The following is a 25,738-nucleotide window of genomic DNA, read 5'->3' as shown; positions in this document are numbered from 1 at the left end:
CAAGTTAAGTGCACTTATGTAACGATGTGCATGGAGGTGTGTGTGTGTAGGTGTGTGTCTGCTTCTACTTGTCCAAACTTACCGGTATGCCTGTGTTATAGTAGTCCCAGCCCACCGAGGTACCATGAAACAATTTAACATGGATACCACCCTCAAACACAGTATACTGACTTTGAGCAGACCAGTCCTTGTTAGTGGGTTTTACTCTTATCAATAGTTCAAATGTACATCAACACATGTTCATGCTTAGGATATGTATATTACACTGTTACTTAACAGAAACATTGAGTTATATGAACGGTTCAGAAATGTTTCAGATATATTATCACATAGTTTTCTCTTTTGAGGAACATGCAGATAGGTACAGGTTTCAAATCATATGTGGTAAGTATGTATCTACATGCATTGTGGGGAGTTCAATACATCCTCTATACTTTATGTACAGTTTTCATATGGAAATACAACACTATCTATTCACATAAAGTATCAGTTGATATGAACAAAAGTAAGTATAGGAAAAGGGATATGCACAAAAGATGTACCAATAGTATGTCAAAATGTTATGTGTAAAGATAACGATTTTCAAACGAATGCAACTGCAGTTACGTTCATTCCTAGAAAATAATGTCTTGATTAGGCCTAAAACAGTATCTTGTTCGTCATTCGTAAGGATCATATTGATGAAGCTGCATCATAATCCAGCACCTTGATGACACTAATGACCTCGGCCTAGTGTCCATTTCCTCACTCTCAGCTGATGTTCAGATCTCAGTACACTCTGTCTTGTCTACAGTCAGCATGTCTGTCTTGTTGGCTACGAACACAACTGGGACTGAGAGTCTCTTTGCCAGATGACCCGGCTGTCTTGAATGAGTGAGTATGGTTTTACGCCGCTTTTAGCAATATCCCAGCATTATCACGGCGGGGGACACCAGAAATCGGCTTCTCACATTGCACCCATGTCGGGAATCGAACCCGGGTCTTCGGCGTTACGAGCGAACGCTTTAACCACTAGGCTACCCGACCGCCCCTTTATCAGACTTGTAGGAAACATCACACATCAGAGAGTAAACCAACATGTAAACGTTATAACTGAAACAACTTGTCACTCGTAGTAAACATATACTGAATTGCTGTACTTCAAAGTTATAAGACCGCCTCCGTGGTCTAGAGGTAGAGCGTCCGCCCGGAGAGCGGAAGGTGCGGGGTTCGATCCCCGGCCGTGTCATACCAAAAGACGTTGAAAAGATGGCACTTGTTGTTGCCCTGTCTGGCGCTCGGCATTAAGGGCCTAAAGCAAGGACTGGTCGCCTCGGAGTCGGTATACTGTGTCTGAGTGGGGTATTCATGTTAAACTGTGGCATGGTATCTCAGTGGGCCAGCACTATAAATCGGCATCGATCTGGACTAGTACAAGCAGCCTAAGTATGTGCAATAACCTTGGACGCGACGTTAAACCCAATTTCACCTCACCTAAAAGTTATATGTAAGATATTTATGATATATAAGTTCATGTCAGTCACTATTGGTGGGGGCACGGGTGGCCCAGTCGTCTAAGGCCCCGCAATTCGTTGTGCAGAGTTGTGTCCCTTGGATACACCAGGAACGTACTTGTTTGCCCCGATTATGTTTCTAGGTTTGTCAGTACCATACCCGTGCTCTTGGGTTTCTCCGAAGTGGTAAACGTCTGAGACCTGCATAACTTCGGGCTTTCCGCACACATTTAGCTGACGTGATATATCCGGAATACTGTTAAAAGTGGCGTAAAACCAACCAACTCACTCACTCATTATTAGTATAACATTTTAGTTTCTGGCATCTGTAACGTCAAAGTAGGTTCAAGATCATCAGGAATTTAAGTTAATCATTTACCACACTTGCAATGGTTCCTGTTCAAAAGTTCCTGTGACACCGATATTTTAGTGTATTTTTTCAAACAAGTAAAGTCTTGTTTTCAATATTGTAGTATTTGTATGGAATACTGCTACAGAAAAGCATGCATTCCATGCAAAAGTTGACTTTTATGCAAGCCCCATGCATTTTACTACCCAATAATTGGTATAAAAACATGTGCGTTAACGGGATTCCATGTGCATTGTTTAGCATCGTACTGACAACAACCACTCAGAAAAAACAACAAAATTACGCAATTATTCAACATAACGAAATGTCACGCCTGTCCGAAAATGAGCGTCTGTGAGCCATTGGTATGCTTGAGTGAGTGAGTGAGTATGGTTTAACGCCGCTTTTAGCAATATTCCAGCAATATCACGGCGGGGGACACCAGAAATGGGCTTCACACATTGTACCCATGTCGGGAATCGAACCCGGGTCTTCGGCGTGACGAGCGAACGCTTTAACCACTAGGCTACCCGACCGCCCCTGGTATGCTTGAAGCAGGATCGAGTCAACGTGATGTTGCAAGACAATTTAACGTCCATTTGGTGTTTAAGGCAACGTTGGCAACAGACGAATGCAGTCAGAGATCAGCCTCGGAGATGCAGGCCACGCGTAACCAATAATCGACAAGACAACTGGATTCGAACAACACACCTACGAAATCGGTTCCAGCCAGCAACAGCGACTGCAAGAAGCATCCCTGGCCTTCGACGAATATCTTCACAAACCGTAAGTCGTCGCCTCAGAAGTGCAGGGATTGTCGCCAGAAGACCCGCTAGACGTCCCATTTTGACAGGAAACAACCGTCAAGCACGTCTACATTGGTGCAGAGAGTATCTACGCTGGACGGTCATGCAGTGGGGACAAGTTCTATTCACTGACGATTCTCATTTTCACCTCAGCCACATCAATGGACGGATTCGAGTGTACCGACGTCGAGATAAACGTTACGTCAATCATTTGTCAGGGTTCGGGGGCGGCAGCGTTATGGTATGCGGTGGGATTACAGCAAGACAGAGGACCCGTTTGATAGTGGTAGAGGGAAATCTCAATGGACAGAGCTACCGCGACGAGATCATCGGCCCTGCTGTTCTACCGTGTTTTCGTAGTCATGGCCCAGGCATTACCTTTCAACATGACAACGCCCGGCCTCATATTGCTCTACTTGTTCAGGATCAACAAAACAACTTGAATGTCATCCCCTTTATTAATCGACTATCCGTAATACGCTCAAATCCGCTCTCATTGGAGGGCCAATAGGTGATTTTTGTTTTGAGTAGGGGATTTCAGTGAGACAATATGTCTTTACCGGGCGAATACGGCTTTTGCAGGTGATTGCAATCCTTACAATGCAATCACGACAAGGCGATAGATGGCTGTCATCAAACTGCGTGGATCCTGTATTTCTTTATACCTGTGACATCTTTACCGTACTTCTTTGGAACTAAAAGTAATAATGTGTCATTAAATGGGTGTTTTCATATTTGCCATGCCATTGGTTCTCGGCCTGCCATAGTGACAGCCTGACTGGTCGATAACCGATCGTGTAGACCTACGGAAAATATGAAAACACCAACATAATAATATGATATTTTCCATTGTAATACAGCCATACTTTGACATTTAAGAATGAACTGGTATAACACAATGTTAAGACTATTACTTGACATAAAAAAAACAAAATATATAAAGCTCACCTTATTTGTGTTGCAGTGCAGTTTAATTGGATAATGAAAGGTTTATTCATGTAATGCCTTAGTCGATGCCAATTGATATACAGCCAAGCTATCGCCCAGATAACATATTCAAACGAGGGTTACATTTTGCAAACAAAATATCTTAATTAAATTTGGCACGTCATGAGGAGTTTGTGCTCTACCACACGTTGAAACAAACAGATTTTAGCCATTATCATGTACGCAGTCATACCAGAAGTCGAAATTTTGTACATGTAGGAAAGAAGCAAGGTAAACTATCAGAGATATTAAAAATTCTGATAATTATGCAGCCCAAGGTAAATAGGCTTGAAGGTTTCGCCTAAATGTGACCGTTGAGGCGAAAGTTTTGAAATCACGTATTCTTTCTAGCTTTTATTATTTGTTTTCTATTGTATGGTGAACATGTTGTTACATAAGTAACTTTGCAGTCCACATTTCAAAGTTGTGCTTTTTTCACATTTCATGTTTATGGTTGGTGCATTATTACAAAAGTTAATCACCTAGTTCTAGTGGTGCTTTGCCCTATATCTCGGATCTTTCACTTGAGAATTACATTAAAGTCATAACGTTATTTACAACACCTACCATCCATTCGTGGGAAAGACCTACGTACAGTAGTTTGAAGTGATGGAGCACATTTCTTTGGAAGAAGGTCAATTTCGATGTTATTGTCTTTCCACTTTTCTGTTAAAGCTTTTATCAATTGACGTCATACCATTTTTTTTATCAAACCAACATGTTGACATTTGTATCAGCAGCACCTGATTCGCAACACCTCGAACAGCAATGTTGAGAAACATCTGTTTCCAGTTGTTTCCGGAAGAGTAGATACCCCTTGAAGACAGTGAATTTCAATGTAATTCAGTTCCATTCTTCTGTTATAGCATTTCCCCGCGGTGTTCCATGAGTTCGAAAAACGATCACGAGACGTACTTGTTTCCAAATGGTTCGATTAATTAATAGCGGAAAGTTACATACAGATTCCGACTCTATTGAAATTTGGAAAATATGCTTATGTTTCGTCAAGATTTTATGTTTCTGGATGTTTCTCATGCACAATTTTCAGCCTTTGTTAAACTTTGAAATACACTCATTTAAAAAATATTCATATCCACACAAAAGACGTGCAATTATCATATTGGCTACGTGAGAGTCCTGCAATCTCTGGCTCTTCAGGATCCCCCCTGACCGCATGAAAACAAAAGACATACCAGCTTTTACCCTGTCTGACTCTAGGCATTATGGGGATCTAGCAAGTACTGGCAGACTCCGATTCAGTATAATATGGTTGAGTAGGGTCATGTTAGAATTGATGCAGGATATCTCAGTGAATTGGCACAAAAGAACTCGCATAATTCCATACTACTACTCACACACTTGCTTGGAAATTACAATGTAAGGGGAAAATACTGAACGTGAGGTTAAAACCATTTCACCTCATCTATTTATGACCTATGAGTCACGTGTTCGATCGGAAGGGCATACAAAGAAACGAGTTGCCTGGTGCAACGAAGTTACAGGAACAGATTTTTGAAAGATGATTTTTACTGATGACTCTAAGATAGTAATGGTCAAAAGTCGGATATAGCGTTAAAATCATCCAGAAAATCCACCCAATCATTATAATGTGTGACAGTAGCATTCACAGGGCCGATGTAGACAGTTAATTAAAGATTGAATTCACAAAAACACTGCGAGACTTTACATGAGGGCCTGCTTGATGAAAGATGGTCAGTTGGATTCCATTCCCTTTAAGCCAACTTGCCCTTTTTGACGCGCAATATTGCTGTGGCTCCAGTCCTTGGTGTCAACATTTCACAAGTTTTAAGGTACAATAGAGCATGCTCTTTCTACCAAGATTTCCAAGAGTGCCAAGAGTGAAAATGCTGGCTACATATATTCAGCTGACCCTAAATCCTCATTCGTGACCAACTCGTGTTTTTCAGGGACAAGCCGAATAGGGACTCTTGCCCCTCTCGTGGCCGTTTTGCGACCGGGTTCCGTCTAAGCGCAAACGGGCATACCTGAAACAATTGTCCACTCGTTGCCTAATCGTTCACCCATTTTCCCCATATATTATATATTTCAGATGCAATTGAAGGCACATCGGGACGTGCGGAATTATACAGTATGATTAAACACATTTTACTGTGTCTATATTTTTAGATGCAAGACATATGTAAAATTAAAACTTATTTCTGAGGGATTCATTGACGAAGAACTTGAAATCATACGCGAATTCTGATTGATTTGTCGTATTTTCACACATAACATTCATCGATAGGGGGACGAGTCTTCTTGCAGGTTACGGAAAGGGGCGAGTGGTGACGAACTCCCAAATCCTGTCTGCTCTCCAAAAGGTCAAAGCTGTCTGTAAGCCATGCTCACGTCGAAATGTAAAGAATACACTTAAATCTCCCATGTCCTTTGATTTAATAAACCATAATAATTCCAGTTAGAATATTCTATGTATTTCTGTATATTTGCTCTGTGTCCACTAATAAAAGATATCCGAAAATTACTCTGGATGTTGTAAAAGGTATCAACATTTTAGGAACAGATTCCGAGGAAGAGGAAAGTATTACTACTATTTCTGTGTTTTGATATTATATTTCTGTTGTAAGTTTGTCATCTCTAGGTATGCTGCCTACCGACAGTACTGAACAACGGAGCGTCAAGGGTCCACAGTGACTCCACCTACGCTACAGTCCATGCCGAGGATGTCAGGTTGTCCTACCTCAGTATCTTGTACTGACAATAAAAGATAATGTCCACGTTCAATCATATGAAAAGTTTCAAAGTTTGTTTTCTTTTGGGAAATCGGAAATAAAGTTAAACTGCGTCAACATATTCTAATCTCTTCAGGTTGAAGGAATCCGTATCATTTTTGTATAATAAACATGCAAACTAGCCAAGGCATATAATTCAAGATTATATTTCTTTTTGAGGTAGTAGTATAGTAAAACTCTTTTTGCAATGACTCGTGAATATGTTTTTCAGACACTGTTTTAGCTCATAACTTAAAACAGGAATGATTTATGTATGTTTTAATGTCTAATCTATTTGAAAGTATATTGCAAAATGTATTGTAAATAGATATAGAAGTTACAGAGTATTGAAGGTGGTTTGAGGCTATGATATTTTACCAGCCTGTTATCCCTTTAAACAAATAACAGGGACGCTGTCTGCTTGCCACTAGCGAGCACACAGACGAAAATGTGAGCTCGTCAATTCTGCTGTTGATTACGGAATCTCCAGTCAGACCAACGCTAAGACACGGCTCTGTATCCTCCACTTAACAGCCTCGGGAGCAGCTGCTGGGTGACGTGAGATGTGAGATGATGGATGCAGTGGAGAGATGACCATGAGCCAGAAGAACGCAACCAAAGGCACACACATAGACACACGCACGCACGCACGCACGCACGCACGCACGCACGCAAGCATGCACGCATACACACATAGTTGCGGGTATCGTAACATTCACTATTAATTTCTAACATGTCTTTGTTCCTTTAATGTTAATTGGATAAGTTTTTCGTTGGAACGTTTAAGATGAATGTTGATGATATTAATATTAACACTCATGCTATTGCCAGCTGCAACTTATACAAAAGTAATTAATAACTCGGGACCATGAAAAAAAATATATTATTTTAATGGAATCACATCACTACATGATAAACTCAAGAAACAAATCAAGAAAAACAAATTAGTGTAACTCTCGCTTTGAATATGTGTTATAACCTATTTTAAAATGCGCCAAAAAACGTTTCAATAAAGTTGTGATAAAAGTCACACATATGACTTGTTGAATGGTCATAAAACCGAGGGTAAATCCTGTAAACCCCGATAATTACTTGTTACCAATTGAGTGAATGAGTGAGTTTGGTTTTACGCCGCTTTTACATTAACATTCCTGCAATATCACGGCGGCATTGTACCCATGTCGGGAATCGAACCCAAGTCTTCGACGTGACGATCGAACGCTTTATCCACAAGGCTTCCCGACCGCCCCTGTGACTAACTGAATGTTCTTGTACATAATCAGTCTGAGGGTCAACTCTGTAAGCCCGTTAATTACGTGACCAGTTGACTTGTCATGTAATTCAAGATTTATCATTTACCACATGTAAAGGAAGGAAACGAATCATGTGTGAGATGTGGATATTGAATTTATTTGGACATTTGGTTCACAATGACATTCCAAACATATTCAAGTATTTTGTAAACGAGTTTATATCGAAAATTTAACATGGTTGCATAGAAACAAAAAGAAACATATTTTTTACACGACACATGGGTCTATTTGCATAAAGCAGAGTCGATTGTACAATTTCGACTTTATCATGAGCATGTGTTTATGAATCACAGGTGGTGTAGACAAAAAACAATGCTACGAGGCCAAGGGAGAATTGCAATAATCGAAAAGTGGAAACAGAATTATCGTTAAATTCACTTTCTACATGGAGTATGTTCTCTAAATAAAATTGGAAACATTTCAAACTGAATTAATTGATGTAACACAGGTGATGAAGACCGGGTGTAACATTGTGGGATAAAAACAACGTTATGACGTCAATAGAAAAATACCAGGACAGGTGCAAAACATGAGACATGCCACCACTAGAATTGTTTTGTAATTGTAATGACGCACTAATCCATAAAATGAAAAGTGAAGAGAAAACATGTTTAAAATGTTCAAAAAGTTATTTAATACAACAGAGTGTGCATACAATGAAAAAAAACGTACAATAAAAAAAATATTTTCACTATAAGAGGTGAGGTGAAATGGGGTTTAACGTCGCGTCCAAGATTATTGCACTTATATAGCGACGTGCATGTACGTGTGTGTGTTTGTGTGGCTGCTTGTACTAGTCCGGACTGATGCCGATTTATAGTGCTAGCTCACTGAGATACCATGCCGCAGTTTAACATGAATACCCCACTCAGACACAGTATACTGATTCCGAGCCGACCAGTCCTTGTTTTAGCCCCTTAATGCCGAGCGCCAGTACCGTCTTTTCGTATGACGAGGCCGGGGATCGAACCCCGGACCTTCCGCTCTCCGGGCGGACCAGACCACGGAGGCGGTCCTCACTATAAGAAGTCTCATCTTAACGTTGTGTACAGAACAGTGCCTTACTGGTATATAACTATGAAAATACAAGAATAATCAAAGCTACAAAGTATGAGGACCGTTATCGTCTTGATAGACAAGCCGTGGACCAGGATAGTGACAGGCAGTCACAGTGAATCCTCCCTTTAGTCATAGTGACCTACACCCAAACATGTCTTGTTGCCTTGCATTGACGATCTCACGACGTTCGTAAAAGTGGCTCAAGAAAACTCCACGCCTATGCAGAGAGTCCAGAGTGAACTTGGACTCATCGGAAAACATTAAAAGAGATCATTTGTTATTACCAAGTTACGCTCTAAACATCCTTGGCGTCTGAATAAAATATATCCATTCGACAACAGTGGTATTATACGTAGTCCCTGATCATTGCCATCAGCTGCAAGCACACAATTTCTAATCGTATGGTCAGTAACTTCGACTCCTGATGCCTGGTGCAAGTGAAGAAGGATTTGATTGTCTGTATTGGCTTGATTTTTTTAAACCCTTTCAGATTTATTCAACCTGGACTTTGTGTTGTTGACCTCGGCGCCGAAACAGTTTTTTCACCTGCAGACTGGGACACAGTGAACACATTGTACACTAAATGTTCTTGAATTTGAAATTTGGAAACATGGCTAAACATTATAAATATTTTGAAACTTATACGACATGGTTACCTCCCCCGAATCTGGCTGGCTGGCATTCGTCGGAGCAGATTAAATAATTCTGAAATAACTGACCACCAAATTGTTTCCAAAATGTAAAGTTGGTACATGAAGTAGATGAGTATACCTGGACAGATTGGAGAAGAGACGATGATGGATCTTGCGACTTACAGAGCCAGGATCGGGCGGTTTTCACACCCTCCATGGACACGACAGGTGAGACATATCGCCATGGACGCTGAGTACACACCTCACACGTCGTTTTCTGATACAACGCTGCGTGTATCAGTCTGCATGGTCTTGATTACATTCCACCTCATGCTGTGGTCAATTCTGCAAGCTAACAAACAAGTTCTCTTTAACGCCGTTAAGGATCTTCATCGTTATTTACCACATGAACACGAAAGTGTATGTGACGTCACTGTGTTTATCCCTGTGACAAGTCATGCATGTCGGCCATGTTTTGCGACTTCATTACTCAACCGTGATGGTTTTCGCATCGCAGAATATGTAACGAGACTCCATATACTACTTTCTGGTGATGTTCAGATCGACCCAGGGCCTGTTACTATGGAAGATTTGAACAATATAAAGACTGAGATTAAATCAGATATCCTCGCAGAACTACGGGATTTCCGACAGTCTCTGTTCACCAAGATGAGTGTAATTAAACCACAACTAACCGACCTTAGCAGTAAGTGTTCATCACTTGAAAACTCACTTTCAGAAGTGCACTCAGAGGTAGAAAGGAGACGATCTACAGTGATATAGATGCACTCTATCAGAAAGTTGAACAACTTGAAGACAAGGTATCTAGTCAAGACTCTGATATCGACAGGTTAGAGGCCTTCAGTCGACGGGATAACGTAGTATTTTATTGCGTGCTTGAAGAAGCTGGAGACCTTTGAAATGTGCAAGGATAAAGTTATTACTATGCTCAATGAGCATGTGAAGACAAAGGATTGGCAACGCCCCGATATTATACGTGCACATCGGATAAGGGTCAAACTGTCGCAACCAAATAAACCCCGCCCTCTCATTGCTAAGTTTTATCTGACGGAGGAAAAGATTATAGAACTGAAGCACAGACATACCTTGAGGAGTGTTGCTATAGGCGTTGCTAACGACCTAACTAATCACCAGAGACAAACTCTAGCTGATCCGAGGGACAAAGGCCTAGATGCCTACTACAAAAATGGTAGACTTGTCACAAAACCTGGTACCCATGACAACACACCCAGACACGAATCGACACGGAGATATGTATATGCTAAACCAACCATTACTGCTCCTGTTTCCCGGAATGCCCGACCTCCCAGAGCTGACTACTCCGCCCCCAACAGCAATTCCGAGCACAGTGCTACCGTGGAAAGTAGCTAGGGATACGGCCCGGCCCCTACCATCACTTCTGATTTATCAGGTGCAGAACATTCCATTTCCATATCAAACTTCAAAATAGTTACATGGAATATTGAAGGTTTTCTTTCCAAAATAGGTGATTTAGACTTTTTAGATTACATAAAAGGCTTCGAAATTATATGTCTAGTTGAAACATTTATTGACTATGCATTATCCATACCTCAGCTGTCAGCTTATGACACATATATTGCAAAAGCTCATAGGCTAGCTTGGTTGGTTGGTTGGTTTGTTGTTTAACGCCGCACTAAGCAATGTTCCAGCTATACGACGGCGGTCTGTAAATAATCGAGTCTGGACCAGACAATCCAGTGATTGACAGCATGAGCATCGATCCACGCAATTGGAATCGATGACTTGTATCAACCAAGTCAGCGAGCCTGACCACCCGATCCCGTTAGTCGCCTTTTATGACAAGCATAGTCGCCTTTTACGGCAAGTAAAGGTTGCTGAAGAAATCTTCAACGGTCTCATAGGCTAGCTAAGGTTGGTAGATTGTCAGGCGGTGTAACGTTGTTGTTTCCCAGGTAACACACGATGTTGTCAAAACGTTGTGGAAAGGTTGTGGATTGGTAACGTCGTGATATAGCGTTGTCACAACGTTATTATAACGTCAACGTTCAACGTTATTTCACAACGTTATAACAATGTTGCACATTCACGTTGTGAAAACGTTGTGCATTGGACATCACACACCGTTTTGTAACTACGTTTCTGAAACGTCGGTGAAACGTTATACAGTTTGCTTCTCGATAGTCATAAAGGAATAGAACTGCTTTGTCAAAATGAACATGAATTTGTCAGAATACCAAGGCAGTAAGGCATTACCTTTCATATATATTCGGCATTTGAATTTTCATCTCTTAATCCTAAAATTTCAAGAATATAATTGCGTATCTCCATGACAACGTTAGTACTACGTTACATTGTAACGTTATTCCACAACGTTACAACAACGTACCAAATTAACGTTGTGCTTTGACATTACAACACGTTTTGTAAATGATGTTTAGGAAACCACTTGTAGATCTACCATCTCTTAGTTTTATTTTGTTAAACAAATGTATCTATTCACGAAGTAATCTGTCTACTAAATGTTGTCACAAGCAATATTACAGTTACAAACAATTTGCGCGCATTTTTTGCGGCGTGAGAGCGACTGCTGATATGTTTCTGTACATGCAGATAGTCAAATGATTTAAATGTATCGTATTATTCAGAAGTGGCGGGGTTTAGAATGCAGTTTGCCGGTCACTTCCATTGAGCGTCAGTGTTGATATTAATATTTCATACACAGAACATGATGTATATAAAGGTGAAGGAGGCACAAGACTTTTTTCCATATTATTATTTTATGGATACCAAGGGTAATTACCAAGGGCAAGCAGTATATGTTTGACCAGAATCTAGCCTGGCGGCGTTTTGTGGCCGTCATATTATATTCGGGTTTCGATCGTAAGCGTATACATCCAAAGGCCAAAAGATTTTCATCACAATGGCTGCCGAATATATGATTTACAACCGCTTCGTGTTTTCCGCTCTCTGTAAATATTTACTAAACGGATTCATGACAGTTCTTTTGTAACTGGGATGCTAAGTAGGTCAACACCGATGAATCTGACAAGGTAAGTAACCCGAATTACCCCCCTTTTGTTATTTTTGTCGTCTGCTTAGCAATGGCAACCAAGCGGAAAGAATTGCCGGTACATGTAAAAGAAATCATTGTACAAATGTCAAATGATGGAGTAAGTGGCCGAAAAATTGCTGAAAGGTTGAAAATTAATCCTTCTACCATTACAAAATTTCTCAAACGACATAAAGACCGTGGATCTATGGAGACGCACCTCGAAGTGGTCGGCCAACAAAATGTGACGTCAGGTCGGATCGCCAACTTTTACGGATAGTGAAAGGCCATCGCAGGAAAACTTTAAAGGACATAACAGGACTGTTTAATGCTCAGGCCCCAACAACAATATCTGTGACATCAGTTAAAAGACGTTTGAAATTTTATGGTTACAAAAGAAGAGTTGTAAAGAAGAAAATTGTCGTATCGAAGCGGAATCGGGTTCGGAGATGGGCATGGTGTCGTTCAAGACTTCATCAAACTGTTGAAAATGATTGGAAACGTGTTATTTTTACTGATGAGACGCAGATTGTGTTGGGGAAAGCTAGAAAAGTCGTTATTTGGAGAAAGGATGATGAAAAATGGGCCCCGAGGTGTTTAGGTGAACAAGCAGATCCTGACCCGAAAGAGCGGGCGAGTGTTATGTTTTGGGGACATACGACGGTGTGGGGACACTGGTCACTCCAAGAAGTATGTAGATATTCTTGATGAGAATTTGTGGCCGGTAGTGGCAAAAGTTTTTCCGCAGGGCCGCTGCATATTCCAGCACCACCCCATGTGTCAAGACATACGATGCAATCGAAAACTACGAACAATAACCTGACAATGTTGTGGCCGGCACAAGGTCCAGACTTGAATATTATTGAAAACGTGTGGAGAAAATTAAAACTTTGTCTACAGAGGCGAGGGCACGAGATAAATAACAGGGATGAACTTATTCGAGTTGTTCAGGACATCTGGTCCTCCTTTTCTCAAGCCTACATACGAGCACTATACATGTCTAGTCCATTCAGAATACGTCTGGTTTACAGAGTAAATGGATGTTTATCAAAGTTCTAATACAATCAGGTACGTACCTTTGTTTTAATAACCAAAAATCTATACATGAACAAGTGAGGCGAGTTTTGCAAAACATCGCAGTCCGCCAACTTGCGGAAACACTTTTGGCCCGAAAGTGTAGGTCTTTATAGGCCTAAGGTATGCATCGCCTTCTGACCACTGACAGTCATCGCCATTTCTTCCGTGTTATTTCTGAAATCATTACTGTTTAAAGTTTACATGTACTAATCTTCTGACTTTGATTTTTGTGCAACAATGTTGCTCATTCAGGCAAGGTTGAGTAGATTTCTCTTATACAGCGAAGAGGGGGAATCAAAACAATGGAAGTATTTTCAGATCGCCTCTCTGAAGGCTGCTAGTTATAGCCCTAGGCTCAAGCGCTCAATGATGTTATGAAAAATTGTATTTTCGGGAAGAGACAGAAACCTACTTGTTGTTTCCGAAAAGGCCTAATTAGCACTGGCTGAAGTAGCCTAAAAGTGGATCCTCTGGTTGTTGGTGTTGTCTATAAAATTTTATTGTAGCAAGACGCTTATCATGTGTAGTTTTAATATTTCCAAAAAAAGAATCAATTCATCATTTTCCGATCTAGATCTATGTCCGACTCCCTTCTAATGAAAACGAGCAAAAGTAAAACGAGTCTCTCGTCGGGCGCTATGACGGGGTGTTTGCGGTATTGTCCTCGCTGGTGATGATAAGCTAGTCGATAGTCAAAAGTTAAATATCACCATATATTGTCAGTGAGTTGGTCATTTTTTGTTGATTATTAAGGTGAGATAAGTGTCGCCAATGTGCACCAATGAAATATACAATGAAATTGATAGCAACCATATTCGTTCGGTTTTCGATCTCCATACATGTATGTTGCCATGTAGGCTACCATACTACAAAATTATATTTAACGATATTGAACTGTATTGTGTTCAATAAACGTAGTAACAAATAAATTTCATATGATACTTGGTTCTCTGAAACTTTTTGACAATGAGAGGGACTAAAATGATGATCGGAAACTGAACGAGTAAGTTCCATTGCTCGCTACGAAATCGTACTGTAGCTAGATCTAAGCTAGTGTCCAAAAGAAACGATACCACCTGTTTGCAACGACATAAAAGAAAAACTAAACAATGCAGAAGTTTAGGATTGGTGTTATGCTTTTGAGAAATCCTTTCACAACATCTGTGCAAAAATTTCATTTCAATAAAATCTGTACAACCAATATGACAAGCCTTAAAAGATGGGTGGGGTCGAAAAATGAAAATTTCGTTAGAGCACTGATCACAGAAACAACGGGAAATGTCACACCACACGTCTCAAAGTCAAGTCAGTAGCGGGTCCACCGTGAGCATCAATACATGCCAGAACACGCCTACGGACTGATGAAGTCAAACGTCTGATGACGTTGGGAGTGATGCGTTGCCATTCCTCGAGGAGACATCGTTCCAAGTCCTGGACGTTGACTGGAGGCACACGGCGACGTCGGATTTGCCGATCGAGGTGGTCCCATAAGTGCTCGATGGGATTCATGTCCGGTGAACATGCGGGCCATGGCAAAACCTGTACGTTGGCGTTGGCAAGGAAGCTCTGTGTCAATCTTGCTGTGTGTGGCCTTGCATTGTCATGTTGGAAAAGGAGTCCACGAGGCTGTTGCTGAATAAAGGGCACCACAACAGGCCGAAGGATGTCATCAAGATAACGCTGTGCATTCAGGTTTCCACGAATTACGACAAGCATCGTTTTGACGTCACCACATATGCCACCCCAAACCATTAACCCTCCACTTCCAAACGGCCGGACCTGTTGGATACAGTTAGGCGCCAAACGTTCACCAAATCGTCGGTATACAAGCTGCCGTCCATCGTTTCTGAAGATGAGGAATCTGCTCTCATCAGAGAACATAACACGTGCCCAGTCCCGCCGTTGCCAACGTCGAACTCGCCTGGCCCAGATCAGTCTGTTGTTCCGGTGTCGAGGCGTCAGGAGCGGTCCGCGGTAGGGATGACGTGGCCGGATACCATACTGCCGTAGTCTCCTGTAGACGGTCTGTCGACTGATCCTGTGTCCCAGTGCTGTAGCCGCCGTTGACGTCGCTGTTACGGTGCGGTTCCTCAGGTGTAATACCCGGATGTAATGATCTTCACGGGGCGTGGTTACTCGTGGTCTTCCACTCCTGGGCCTGTCTGACGTCTGACCTGTCTGACGTAACCGCTGCATCAACCTGGTGATAGTGATGCGTGCGCAGCCCAACCTTCTGGCGACGTCGACGTGTGACGCTCCTTGTTGGACCATTCCAACGGCTCTCTCTCTCTCGATGGCTGTCAAACGTGGCATATCTTGTGTTCTTTTTGTTGCTGTGATATCAACGTGTCTGATCAGCCGTTTTATAAAGTTTTTCTGCACGTGCAGAACATGCTAGAGAGGGAAATGTCACTTTCACGAAATTAACGTTTTTTCCCGGAAGTGATCACGTGTTCCGGTATTTTTGTTTGACTATGCTGTGTTTGGGATGTGCAATACGAATTGGCATGTTTTCATACTTGACAATTCACTTAGTAAAAAAAAATTTTGAAAATAAGTCGGTATCGTTTCTTTTGGACACTAGTTTATATAAACCGCGTTGCGTTGAAGATGTGACTCGTAATTAGCTACAATGCCAGTTTAATATATCTGTTTCCGTTTGGATTCCGGTTTAGAAAAGGTCCCCAACAAACCTTTGTACTAACATGATTGTGTGTCATTGTACTCTGGCAGGGGTTGTGAGGCGTGGCTCACTATAACAATCACTGATTTGCCTGACCGGTTTGTCAGACCGGTGTATATTAAAAACCATATTACATTAGGTGTTTTTTTTATGATGGTACTCATAATTTTGTTACTTGAGATATTTCCGAACGGACGTTACACATGGTGACTTTAGATTTACAGTTTTTCGTTAATTTTAGACAATTATACAATATATAATTGATACATGATACATTTTTATCTTACATGGAAAGTTGGTATTGGCAAAGTGCTCCCTGTTTCTGACTGCAGCTACTGGTGGAGCGATCACTGATTGGGCTCCATTCTGCTCAACTCCTGCCAAGACAAACAGGCCCATCAGAGTGTGGTACTGGGATATTGCAGTCCTTAATTACCCTTAACATTTTGGCTTTACCTCTTAAACTCACAACGCCGTGATATAACTGGAATACTGTTAAAAGCGGCGTTAAATCCAACTCACTCACTCACTAAAACTCACGTTTCAGGCCATGTTGGCCTCAGATAACATACCGATAGTACTGTATATAATGAATAAGTTCATACAGCTGTATCATTTCTTGATCTTCACTACATGTACTTCAACAATTCTTGACTTCAAATATTTATGACCTTTTCCCTTATCTGCTCGTAGACTCATGTGACCAACTCCAATTGCCCTTAAATGGCCTTTAATATGATATTATATTTATTCCCTTGATTTAGATACAAAAGGCAGTATGATCAAGGGCATGTTCATATACAATCTTTTTATCGAGCTTCAATGGCATTTGTAAAAACAATTTCAAACTACCATGTAAACTACCGTGTGTGTATGTGTGTGTGTATGTGTTTGTGTACGTTCCGTCATGTTCTATCAACTTATTCAATCATGTTATATTTCATGTGCCGTGTGTGTTTGTGTATGTATGTGTGTATGTGTGTGTGTGTACGTTCCTTCATGTTCTATTAACTTATTCCATCATGTTGTATCTCATGTGCCGTGTATGTGCGTGTGTGTGTGTGTGTGTGTGTGTGTGTGTACGTTCCGTCATGTTCTATTAACTTATTTAATCATGTTGTATTTCATGTGCCGTGTGTGTGTATGTGCGTGCGTGCTTGCGTGCGTGCGTGCGGGCGTGCGTGTGTGTACGTTCTGTCATGTTGTATTAACTTATTCCGTCATGTTGTATCTCATGTGCCGTGTATGTGTGTGTGAGTGTGTGTGTGTGTACGTTCCGTCATGTTCTATTAACTTATTCAATCATGTTATATTTCATGTACCGTGTATGTGTGTGTGTGTGTGTGTGTGTGTGTGTGTGTGTGTGTGTGTGTGTGTGTGTGTACGTTCCGTCATGTTCTAATAACTTATTTAATCATGTTGTATTTCATGTGCCGTGTGTGTGTATGTGCGTGCGTGCTTGCGTGCGTGCGTGCGTGCGGGCGTGCGGGCGTGCGTGTGTGTACGTTCTGTCATGTTGTATTTCATGTGCCGTGTATGTGTATGTATGTGTGTGTGTGTGTGTGTGTGTGTGTGTGTGTGTGTGTGTATGTGTGTGTGTGTGTACGTTCCGTCATGTTCTATTAACTTATTCCATCATGTTGTATCTCATGTGCCGTGTATGTGTGTGTGTGTGTTTGTGTACGTTCGTCATGTTCTATTAACTAATTCAATCATGTTGTATTTCATGTGCTGTGTGTGCGTGTATTTGCGGGCGTGCGTGCGTGCGTGCGTGCGTGCGTGTACGTTCCGTCATGTTCTATTAACTTATTCAATCATGTTGTATTTCATGTGCCGTGTGTGTATGTGCGTGCGTGCGTGCGTGCATGCGTGTGTGTGTGTGTGTGTGTGTGTGTGTGTGTGTGTGTGCGTTCCGTCATGTTCTATTAACTTTTTCAATCATGTTGTATCTCATGTGCCGTGCATGTGTGTGTGTGTGTGTGTGTGTGTGTGTGTGTGTGTGTGTGTGTGTGTGTGTATGTGTATGTGTGTGTGTGTGTATGTGTGTGTGTTTGTGTGTGTGTGCGTGTGTACGTTCCCTCATGTTCTATTAATTATTCAATCATGTTGTATTTCATATGCAGTTATATGCAACCTGAAACGTTGTAACGCTCTGTTCTACTCGTCATCATTCATCAAGAAAATGGTCATGGGCTTTTCGTATACATCCGTGACAGTGTACTTTTTTTTCTCCAACATCAACATGCTCAAGGAATCCAAGTCACGCGCACGGGTTTCGGTTACCTCATTTGCATCCTTATGTCGTTAAGGTATGACACGCATTTGTTTACGCCAAATGTTTTTTTTCATGGATAAATGCTTCAGTTACAGGATAAATAATAAAAAATATCCCTGTTGTGTGTGTTGCCCCTGAACAAGAGCAGAACAACATATTCCGTGCCCAAACAACAAGACAGGAACACATCTTGGTTATATACGTGTTGCATCTTTTATGTCAGGAATGTACACGGCTATATCGATCCAAACACTTGCCACTGAACATTGACTACAAGTACTGCCACATGTAAAGAATCCAAGAGTCGTGTGATCTGTTATTGCTCGTCACAAAACACCATGGCACTGGAGTTAGGTCAACCATTCGGGTGAAGAATGTCCTTGCAATATCTGGCACCAGCTTAACAAACATATCACCCTAACCCTAATCTTATTCCTAACCATAACCCTCACCCAAACGACACTGCAACCATATCGCTTTGTTCAACAGCAGTTCGCAAATCGTCCATCGGTTGTATGTTGAACCGTGTGAAATATCAAACAGAAATGTAAGTAAAAGTGACAATACCTATTACCAAAATCATTCAAATATGTCTCCATTGTACAATTCTGACTTCATCCTAGTGCCAAATGTTTGGCGTGTATTGGCCCACCTGTGTCACAAATCACAAACACAGGCAAGCCAAGTCAATGTGGGAACAATATGAGGAACAATAGTGCGACGTACATTGGGGAACCGGCATGAGGCACATCTGTGATCATTTGGAAATGACACCTGCATGTCTGACACAAAACGTTTTCAAGGCGTTAGTTAGCCCTTGAAAAGCTGTGAACCCCGACAAACAGAAGTGAGCATTATCCTGATTCTATTGAACTCTAGAAAGCTAATGATCAGCAGAGGAAAGCAAACTTCGTGTTCTAGATTTCATCTAGCTATGAGAATGATCTATCTGATGGCATCAGCAACTCGATGATCATAAAACATTTATATTCTACTCAGGTGAAGTTGGTTGGTTGGTTGGTTGGTTGGTTGGTTTTTTAACGCCGCACTCGGCAATACTCCAGCTATATGACGGGGGTCTGTAAATAATCGAGTCTGGACCAGACAATCCAGTGATTGATATCATGAGCATCGATCCGCGAAATTTGGATCGATGAACGTGCATCAACCAAGTCAGCGAGCCTGACCACCCGATCCCGTTAGTCGCCTTTTACGACAAGCATATTCGCCTTTTACGGCAAGCATTGGTTGCTGAAGACCTATTCTACCCCGGATCTTCACGGGTCACTCACGTGAAGTGATGGCTGTGAGTGTTTAGCAACTGATTAAAACAGGAATGTGGAAGGGCATGGTTTTATCATTACAAAAAAAGAAGAATACATGTTCGAAAGGTTCCGATAGTGAAATGTTAATTATTTATTACGGTGATATACACTGAATACCTATTTTTGTTCCATGTAAATGTATATATTAAACATTAAACAGAATAACGGAACACTGAGAGGTTTGACATATGATAACAGTGTTTGGGTTATTGATTTTAAAGTTTAGATGTTCATTTCAGGCGAAGACATTCAGATTAAATTCACTCGCTTGTGAGGGAAGTGTCATGATCTTCTGCAGTTATTATAAGCAACCTTAGACTTCAGAGAAAATGTATCTGATATGGCTGTGTTTAATGTTTGACTCGATGGTCACGGTTGAACTAATGAAACATTCTGACATAATGAATGAAACAACAGACAAACGGGCAGAAGACGGGTTTCTTGACTTCGTTGTCAATATGTGCAAACTGAAATGTGTAGCCAGATCCTCATGTGTAAACGTTGGCTACCAAAGTCTTTCCCTTGTGTGTTACACGTTGAAGAAGCAGCTGGACGAGACAGCAGAATGTGGACGATTCACTTTGATACCAAAGCGCAACACAAATGTAAGTATGTCAGTTAATGTTGCTTTCAGCCACAATCAGAACAAAAGTCAGCACTATCAAGAAAGGCTATAAAGGCATCTGAACCAGCCAGGCAAACCCAGGACCATCCCTCGTTGTCAGTGCATGATGACACGAAATCAAGCAAGTCATACCACCAAATTTCGTTTCAGACACCTCTTGTGACAGGTATTAGTAACTTGAGAACAAAGTTACGATCCAATAGTTTTATCGCCGAGATATGACAGAGAAATAGGCCATGTGACCATGGTGCAATGATCCAACAGGTCAATTGGTTAAGATGCAATATATGACGTAATAGGACTTGTATCCAACAGATTATATACAATAATAATTCAGGCGATTACTGGACAGAATCATCAAACAGGATGCAATGTTGTCTAGTTCCAGTGCTCAAACTGTCATGTGTAGAAGACGTTTAGAGATTATACTAATTGTATTTTACTTTGTACTGTGTTAGTGCTTCTGCATAAAATAAAAAGTAAAACATTCAGTAAGGAATATCATGAATGTAAACGATAAATCATCTTGTTCATACTAAAACTGATTTATTAGTTTCCTAATAACACATAGCTGCAAAGAAGATGTACTATTTTATAGAAACAGAAAATATATTTTCAGCTAAGATTTTAACCATATTAACCAAGTTTTACGCAGGGGACAGCACAATTCTGTAATTTACCATTTAGCTGAGAATGTAAGTGTAAGAGAATCAGACTTAAAATCAAAACGAGTTAATCTGCACAAAGCTCTCTTGTAAGGGGTACATTCACTTCTTCCTTCAGGTCCGAGCTGGGTCCTGCGCATTCAGGACTTGCCAAGGTAGCAGATGCCTGCAGACTGGTCCTGGAAAAGCTGCCTGTGTTAAAGGTAACTGTCATCATGAATGTTATGTCAGTTGAACAATACACGTTAGTGGCAATCTGCCTTAAAAGTGGAAGGTCGGTGGTTCGATCTCGTAGCTACGTCATATCAACATTCGCTAAAAGATGGTACGTTTTGTCCCCCTACCTGACGATCGGAGTTTAGGGGATGAAACAATGACTGGCCGGCTAGAAGTCAGCACACTGTGTCTGAGTGGGTGCCGGGGTTCAACTTGGGCATGTTATCTCACTGAAACAGACTGCCATACGTATGGTTTAGTAAAAGCTCAGCGGCAAACACGTCCATGCACGTCGCTCTATAATTCAAATGGGGCGGTGGGGTAGCCTAGTGGCTAAAGCGTTCGCTCGTCACACCGAAGGTGAGGTGAGCTGAAATGGGGTTTAACGTCGCGTCCAAGATTATTGGACTTACATAGCGACGTGCATGCACGCGCGTGTGTGTGTGTGTGGCTGCTTGTACAAGTCTGGACTGATGCCGATTTATAGTGCTAGCTCACTGAGATACCATGCCGCAGTTTAACATGCATACCCCACTCAGACACAGTATACTGATTCCGAGCCGACCAGTCCTTTTTTTTGCCCCTTAATGCCGAGCGCCAGACGGGGTCACAACAAGTACCTTTCTTTGACGTCTTTTGGTATGACGCGGTCGGGGATCGAACCCAGGACCTTCTGCTCTCCGGGCGGATGCTCTACCACTAGACCACAGAGGCGGTCTCACACCGAAGACCCGCGTTCGATTCCCAACATGGGTACAATGTGTGAAGCCCATTGCTGGTGTCCCCCGCCGTGATATTGCTGGAATATTTCTAAAAGTGGCGTAAAACCATACTCACTCACTCACTCACTCTATAATTCAAATATTCCTGTTATGACCCACTTCATTTCATCATCACTGGTGGATTATATTTAATATCGTATCATCTATTCCTATGTTTACTTCGAAGATATACAAATTGTAAGAATACTTTGTATGCAAAATATGGAGAACCATGCCTGTCAACAAAGACGATTGATGAAGATCATGAACAAGCGTGGCCACACATATATTGTTTCATCTCAAATACTAGAACTCTTTGGGTGGATTCCCGTCGAAGATTTGAAACTACACTCTCAGCGTAAATCACTAAATCGCCAGCATACGAAGAAACTATAATCCTTAATGAAACATATGTTTAATTTGACCACTTTCTAAAAGCTATCCGTAAAGGCGACTATGCTTGTCGTAAGGGGCGACTAACGGGATCGGGTGGTCAGGCCCGCTGACTTGGTTAATGCATGTCATCGATCCGAATTGCGTGGATCGATGCTCATGATGTCAATCACTGGATTGTCTGGACTAGACTCGATGTTTTTTACAGGCCGCCGTCATATAGCTGGAATATTGTTGAGTGCGGCGTTAAACAAAATACTCACTCACTCACTCTAAAAGGCATTGTCTATTCATGGTTTTCGGCAGTGGGGCAGTGCCAATTTAAACCTATCTGGTATACAAGGGGCACACAATGTACATGATATAGACTATCAGCTATCTCAATGCCATTTTCTTGAAGCCTCGGTGTCAGAAAGGGTTAGGTCGCTGATTGTGTGTGCTGACGATTAGGTGCCTAACTCTGAGAGTGTGGGTTTGAATATTGGATAGGACTCAACCCAAAAATGTACTGGAATATGACATATTCTACATTTGAACATTTTTAAAAGGCATCCCCTATTCATACACGTTTTTTGTCAAATTTTGTTTCATCTATTATAACCTTGACGGAGAAAGCAGTTTTTTGCAGGGCAGGCAATTAAAGAAAAGTGCTCATGAACACATAAACAAGTGCAAGTGTAGTAGATACATATTAATATTTTTAATACAATTTTGTTTTGTTACCTGTTAGTACATGTCTAAACATGTGGAAAGTGATTTACATGTCTTCTTGCAATAATCCGTTTTCGATATTAGTGAGCGTCTGTATGTCGTCTTCCAGATGCTCATGATCAAGCACAAAATCAGACCATTGTCAACATTACTCTCATTGATGCTTGCTTGCATGGAGACCTGCGTCAAGTCAAGTACATATTGTCTCAAGGTCGTGCGAACATCAATACACGAGGGCAGAATGGCACGACCCCGGTGATGATAGCAGCAGTGAAAGGACATAGAGAAATGTTTGAATTACTTGTGAAGAAAGGTTCAGATCTGTCTCTGTTGGATGATGATGATAACAATATCCTACATTTGGCCTGTAGAGAGGGAAACGTGGAGATAGTAAAGTACATCCACTCACAGAAAATCATTGACATTGAAAGTAGAGGAGCCTTCGAGGAAACGCCTTTGATGTTTGCAGCAGAGTTTGGAAAGGGAGAAGTGTTTTCATATCTTATGGAAGTAGGAGCTAATATATATAAAGTGGATAGGGACAGTGAAAACATCCTTCATCTGTCCTGTAAAGGAGGAAATGTAGAGATAGTGGATTATGTCCTCAAACAAAATGTTATAGACTTAAACAGTAGAGAAAAGAAAGGGATGACACCATTGTTACTCTCAGCATATTTTGGGGAAAGAGATGTGTTTGACTTACTAATAGGAAGAGGAGCTGATACATCCAGTGTAAATGATTTTGGTGAGAACATCCTTCATTTTTCCTGTCGAGGAGGAAATGTGGATATAGTGAAGTATGTGCTCAAGCAAAACGTTGTAGACATTGAAAGTAGAGATAACGTAGGGATGACACCAGTGTTGCTAGCAGCGTTTTGGGGGAAAAGAGATGCGTTTGACTTATTGATAGGGAGAGGAGCTGATCCAACAGTTGTGGATGAAAACGGTGACAACATCCTTCATCATTCCTGTCGAGGGGGAAATGTCGACATAGTGAAATCTGTCCTCAAACAAAACGTTGTAGACATAAACAGTAGAGGCAATGGAGGCATGACACCAGTGTTGATGGCAGCGGTTTTCGCGAAAAGAGATGTGTTTGACTTACTGATAGGGAGAGGAGCCGATACAACAGGAGTGGATGAAGACGGTGAAAACATCCTTCATCTGTCCTGTAAAGGAGGAAATTTAGAGATAGTGAAATATATCCTCAAACAAGACATTGTGGACATAAACAGTGACAGGACCGACGGGATGACGCCATTGTTACTCTCAGCATATTTGGGGGAAAGAGATGTGTTTGACTTACTAATTGGAAGAGGAGCTGATATATCCAGTGTAAATGATTTTGGTGAGAACATCCTTCATTTTTCCTGTCGAGGAGAAAATGTGGATATAGTGAAATATGTGCTCAAGCAAAACGTTGTAGACATTAACAGTAGAGATAACGAAGGGATGACACCAGTATTGCTAGCAGCGTTTTGGGGGGAAAGAGATGCGTTTGACTTACTGATAGGGAGAGGAGCCGATACAACAGTAGTGAATGAAAACGGTGACAACATCCTTCATCTGTCCTGTAAAGGAGGAAATTTAGAGATAGTGAAATATGTCCTCAAACAAGACATTGTGGACATTGAAAGTAGAGATAACGAAGGGATGACACCAGTGTTGCTAGCAGCGTTTTGGGGGGAAAGAGATGCGTTTGACTTTCTGATAGGGAGAGGAGCTGATACGTCCAGAGTAGATGATCATGGTGACAACATCCTTCATCTTTCCTGTCGAGGAGGAAATGTGGATATAGTGAAATATGTCCTCAGACAAAAAATTGTGGACATTAACATTGAAGGGAGGGATGGGAAGACACCAGTAATGCTGGCAGCAACAAATGAGAAACAAGACGTGTTTAACCTGCTTTTGAGCGAAGGAGCTGATGTTTCAAAATTAGATGGTAATGAAAACGGTTTCTAGTGGAGACAAGGGGCACGGGTGGCCCAGTCGTCTAAGGCGCCGCGATTCGCTGTGCAGAGTTGCGTCCCTTGGGCATGCCAGAAACCTATTATTGTGGTTTCGAATCCCGGTTCGCCCCGATTATGTTTCTAGGTTTGTCAGCACCATACCCATGCTCGTGGGTTTCACCAAAGTGGTAAACGTCTTCGACCTGCATCACTTCGGGCTTTCCTCCCACATTAATCTGACACGCTGCGATATAACTGGAATACGGTTTAAAGCGGCGTAAAACCCAACTCACTCACTCACTCACTCACTTCTAGTGGAGACGAACGTAATGATGTATTAATTACTCAAGTTTTGCACGTTATCTCACTCAATGTTTACATAAGACATAACACGTATAAGAGTGATGTATGAAGTTATTAGCTGTTGATTCGACCATAAGCTTTTCCTCCAAGATATCTACCATCCTCATCAGTGTTATCAACTTTTGACGACGGAAAAACCTGGAGACCGCCTCCGTAGTCTAGTGGGTGGAGAATCTACGCAGATAGAGCATAAGGTCGGTGTTCGAGCCACGGCCGTGTCATACCAAAAGACGTTGAGAATTTCGTACTTG

The 25,738-nt window shown here is 41.5% G+C and overlaps 1 protein-coding gene across 1 annotated transcript; it reads left to right on the top strand.

Moving 5' to 3' along the window:
• Window positions 1-20,202: 20,202 nt before the first annotated feature.
• On the top strand, window positions 20,203-25,137 carry LOC124121826 (putative ankyrin repeat protein RF_0381). Its single transcript, XM_046484903.2, has 3 exons — window positions 20,203-20,406; window positions 21,210-21,294; window positions 23,282-25,137. The coding sequence occupies exons 1-3, from the start codon at window positions 20,203-20,205 to the stop codon at window positions 25,135-25,137; spliced, it is 2,145 nt and encodes a 714-aa protein (XP_046340859.2).
• Window positions 25,138-25,738: the final 601 nt, after the last annotated feature.

Source organism: Haliotis rufescens, unplaced genomic scaffold (assembly GCF_023055435.1).
Source record: "Haliotis rufescens isolate VD_foot unplaced genomic scaffold, xgHalRufe1.0.p SCAF_18, whole genome shotgun sequence".
NCBI lineage: Eukaryota > Metazoa > Mollusca > Gastropoda > Lepetellida > Haliotidae > Haliotis > Haliotis rufescens.
The sequence above is the reverse complement of the archived record's forward strand: the minus strand, read 5'-3'. Positions and strand labels throughout refer to the sequence as shown.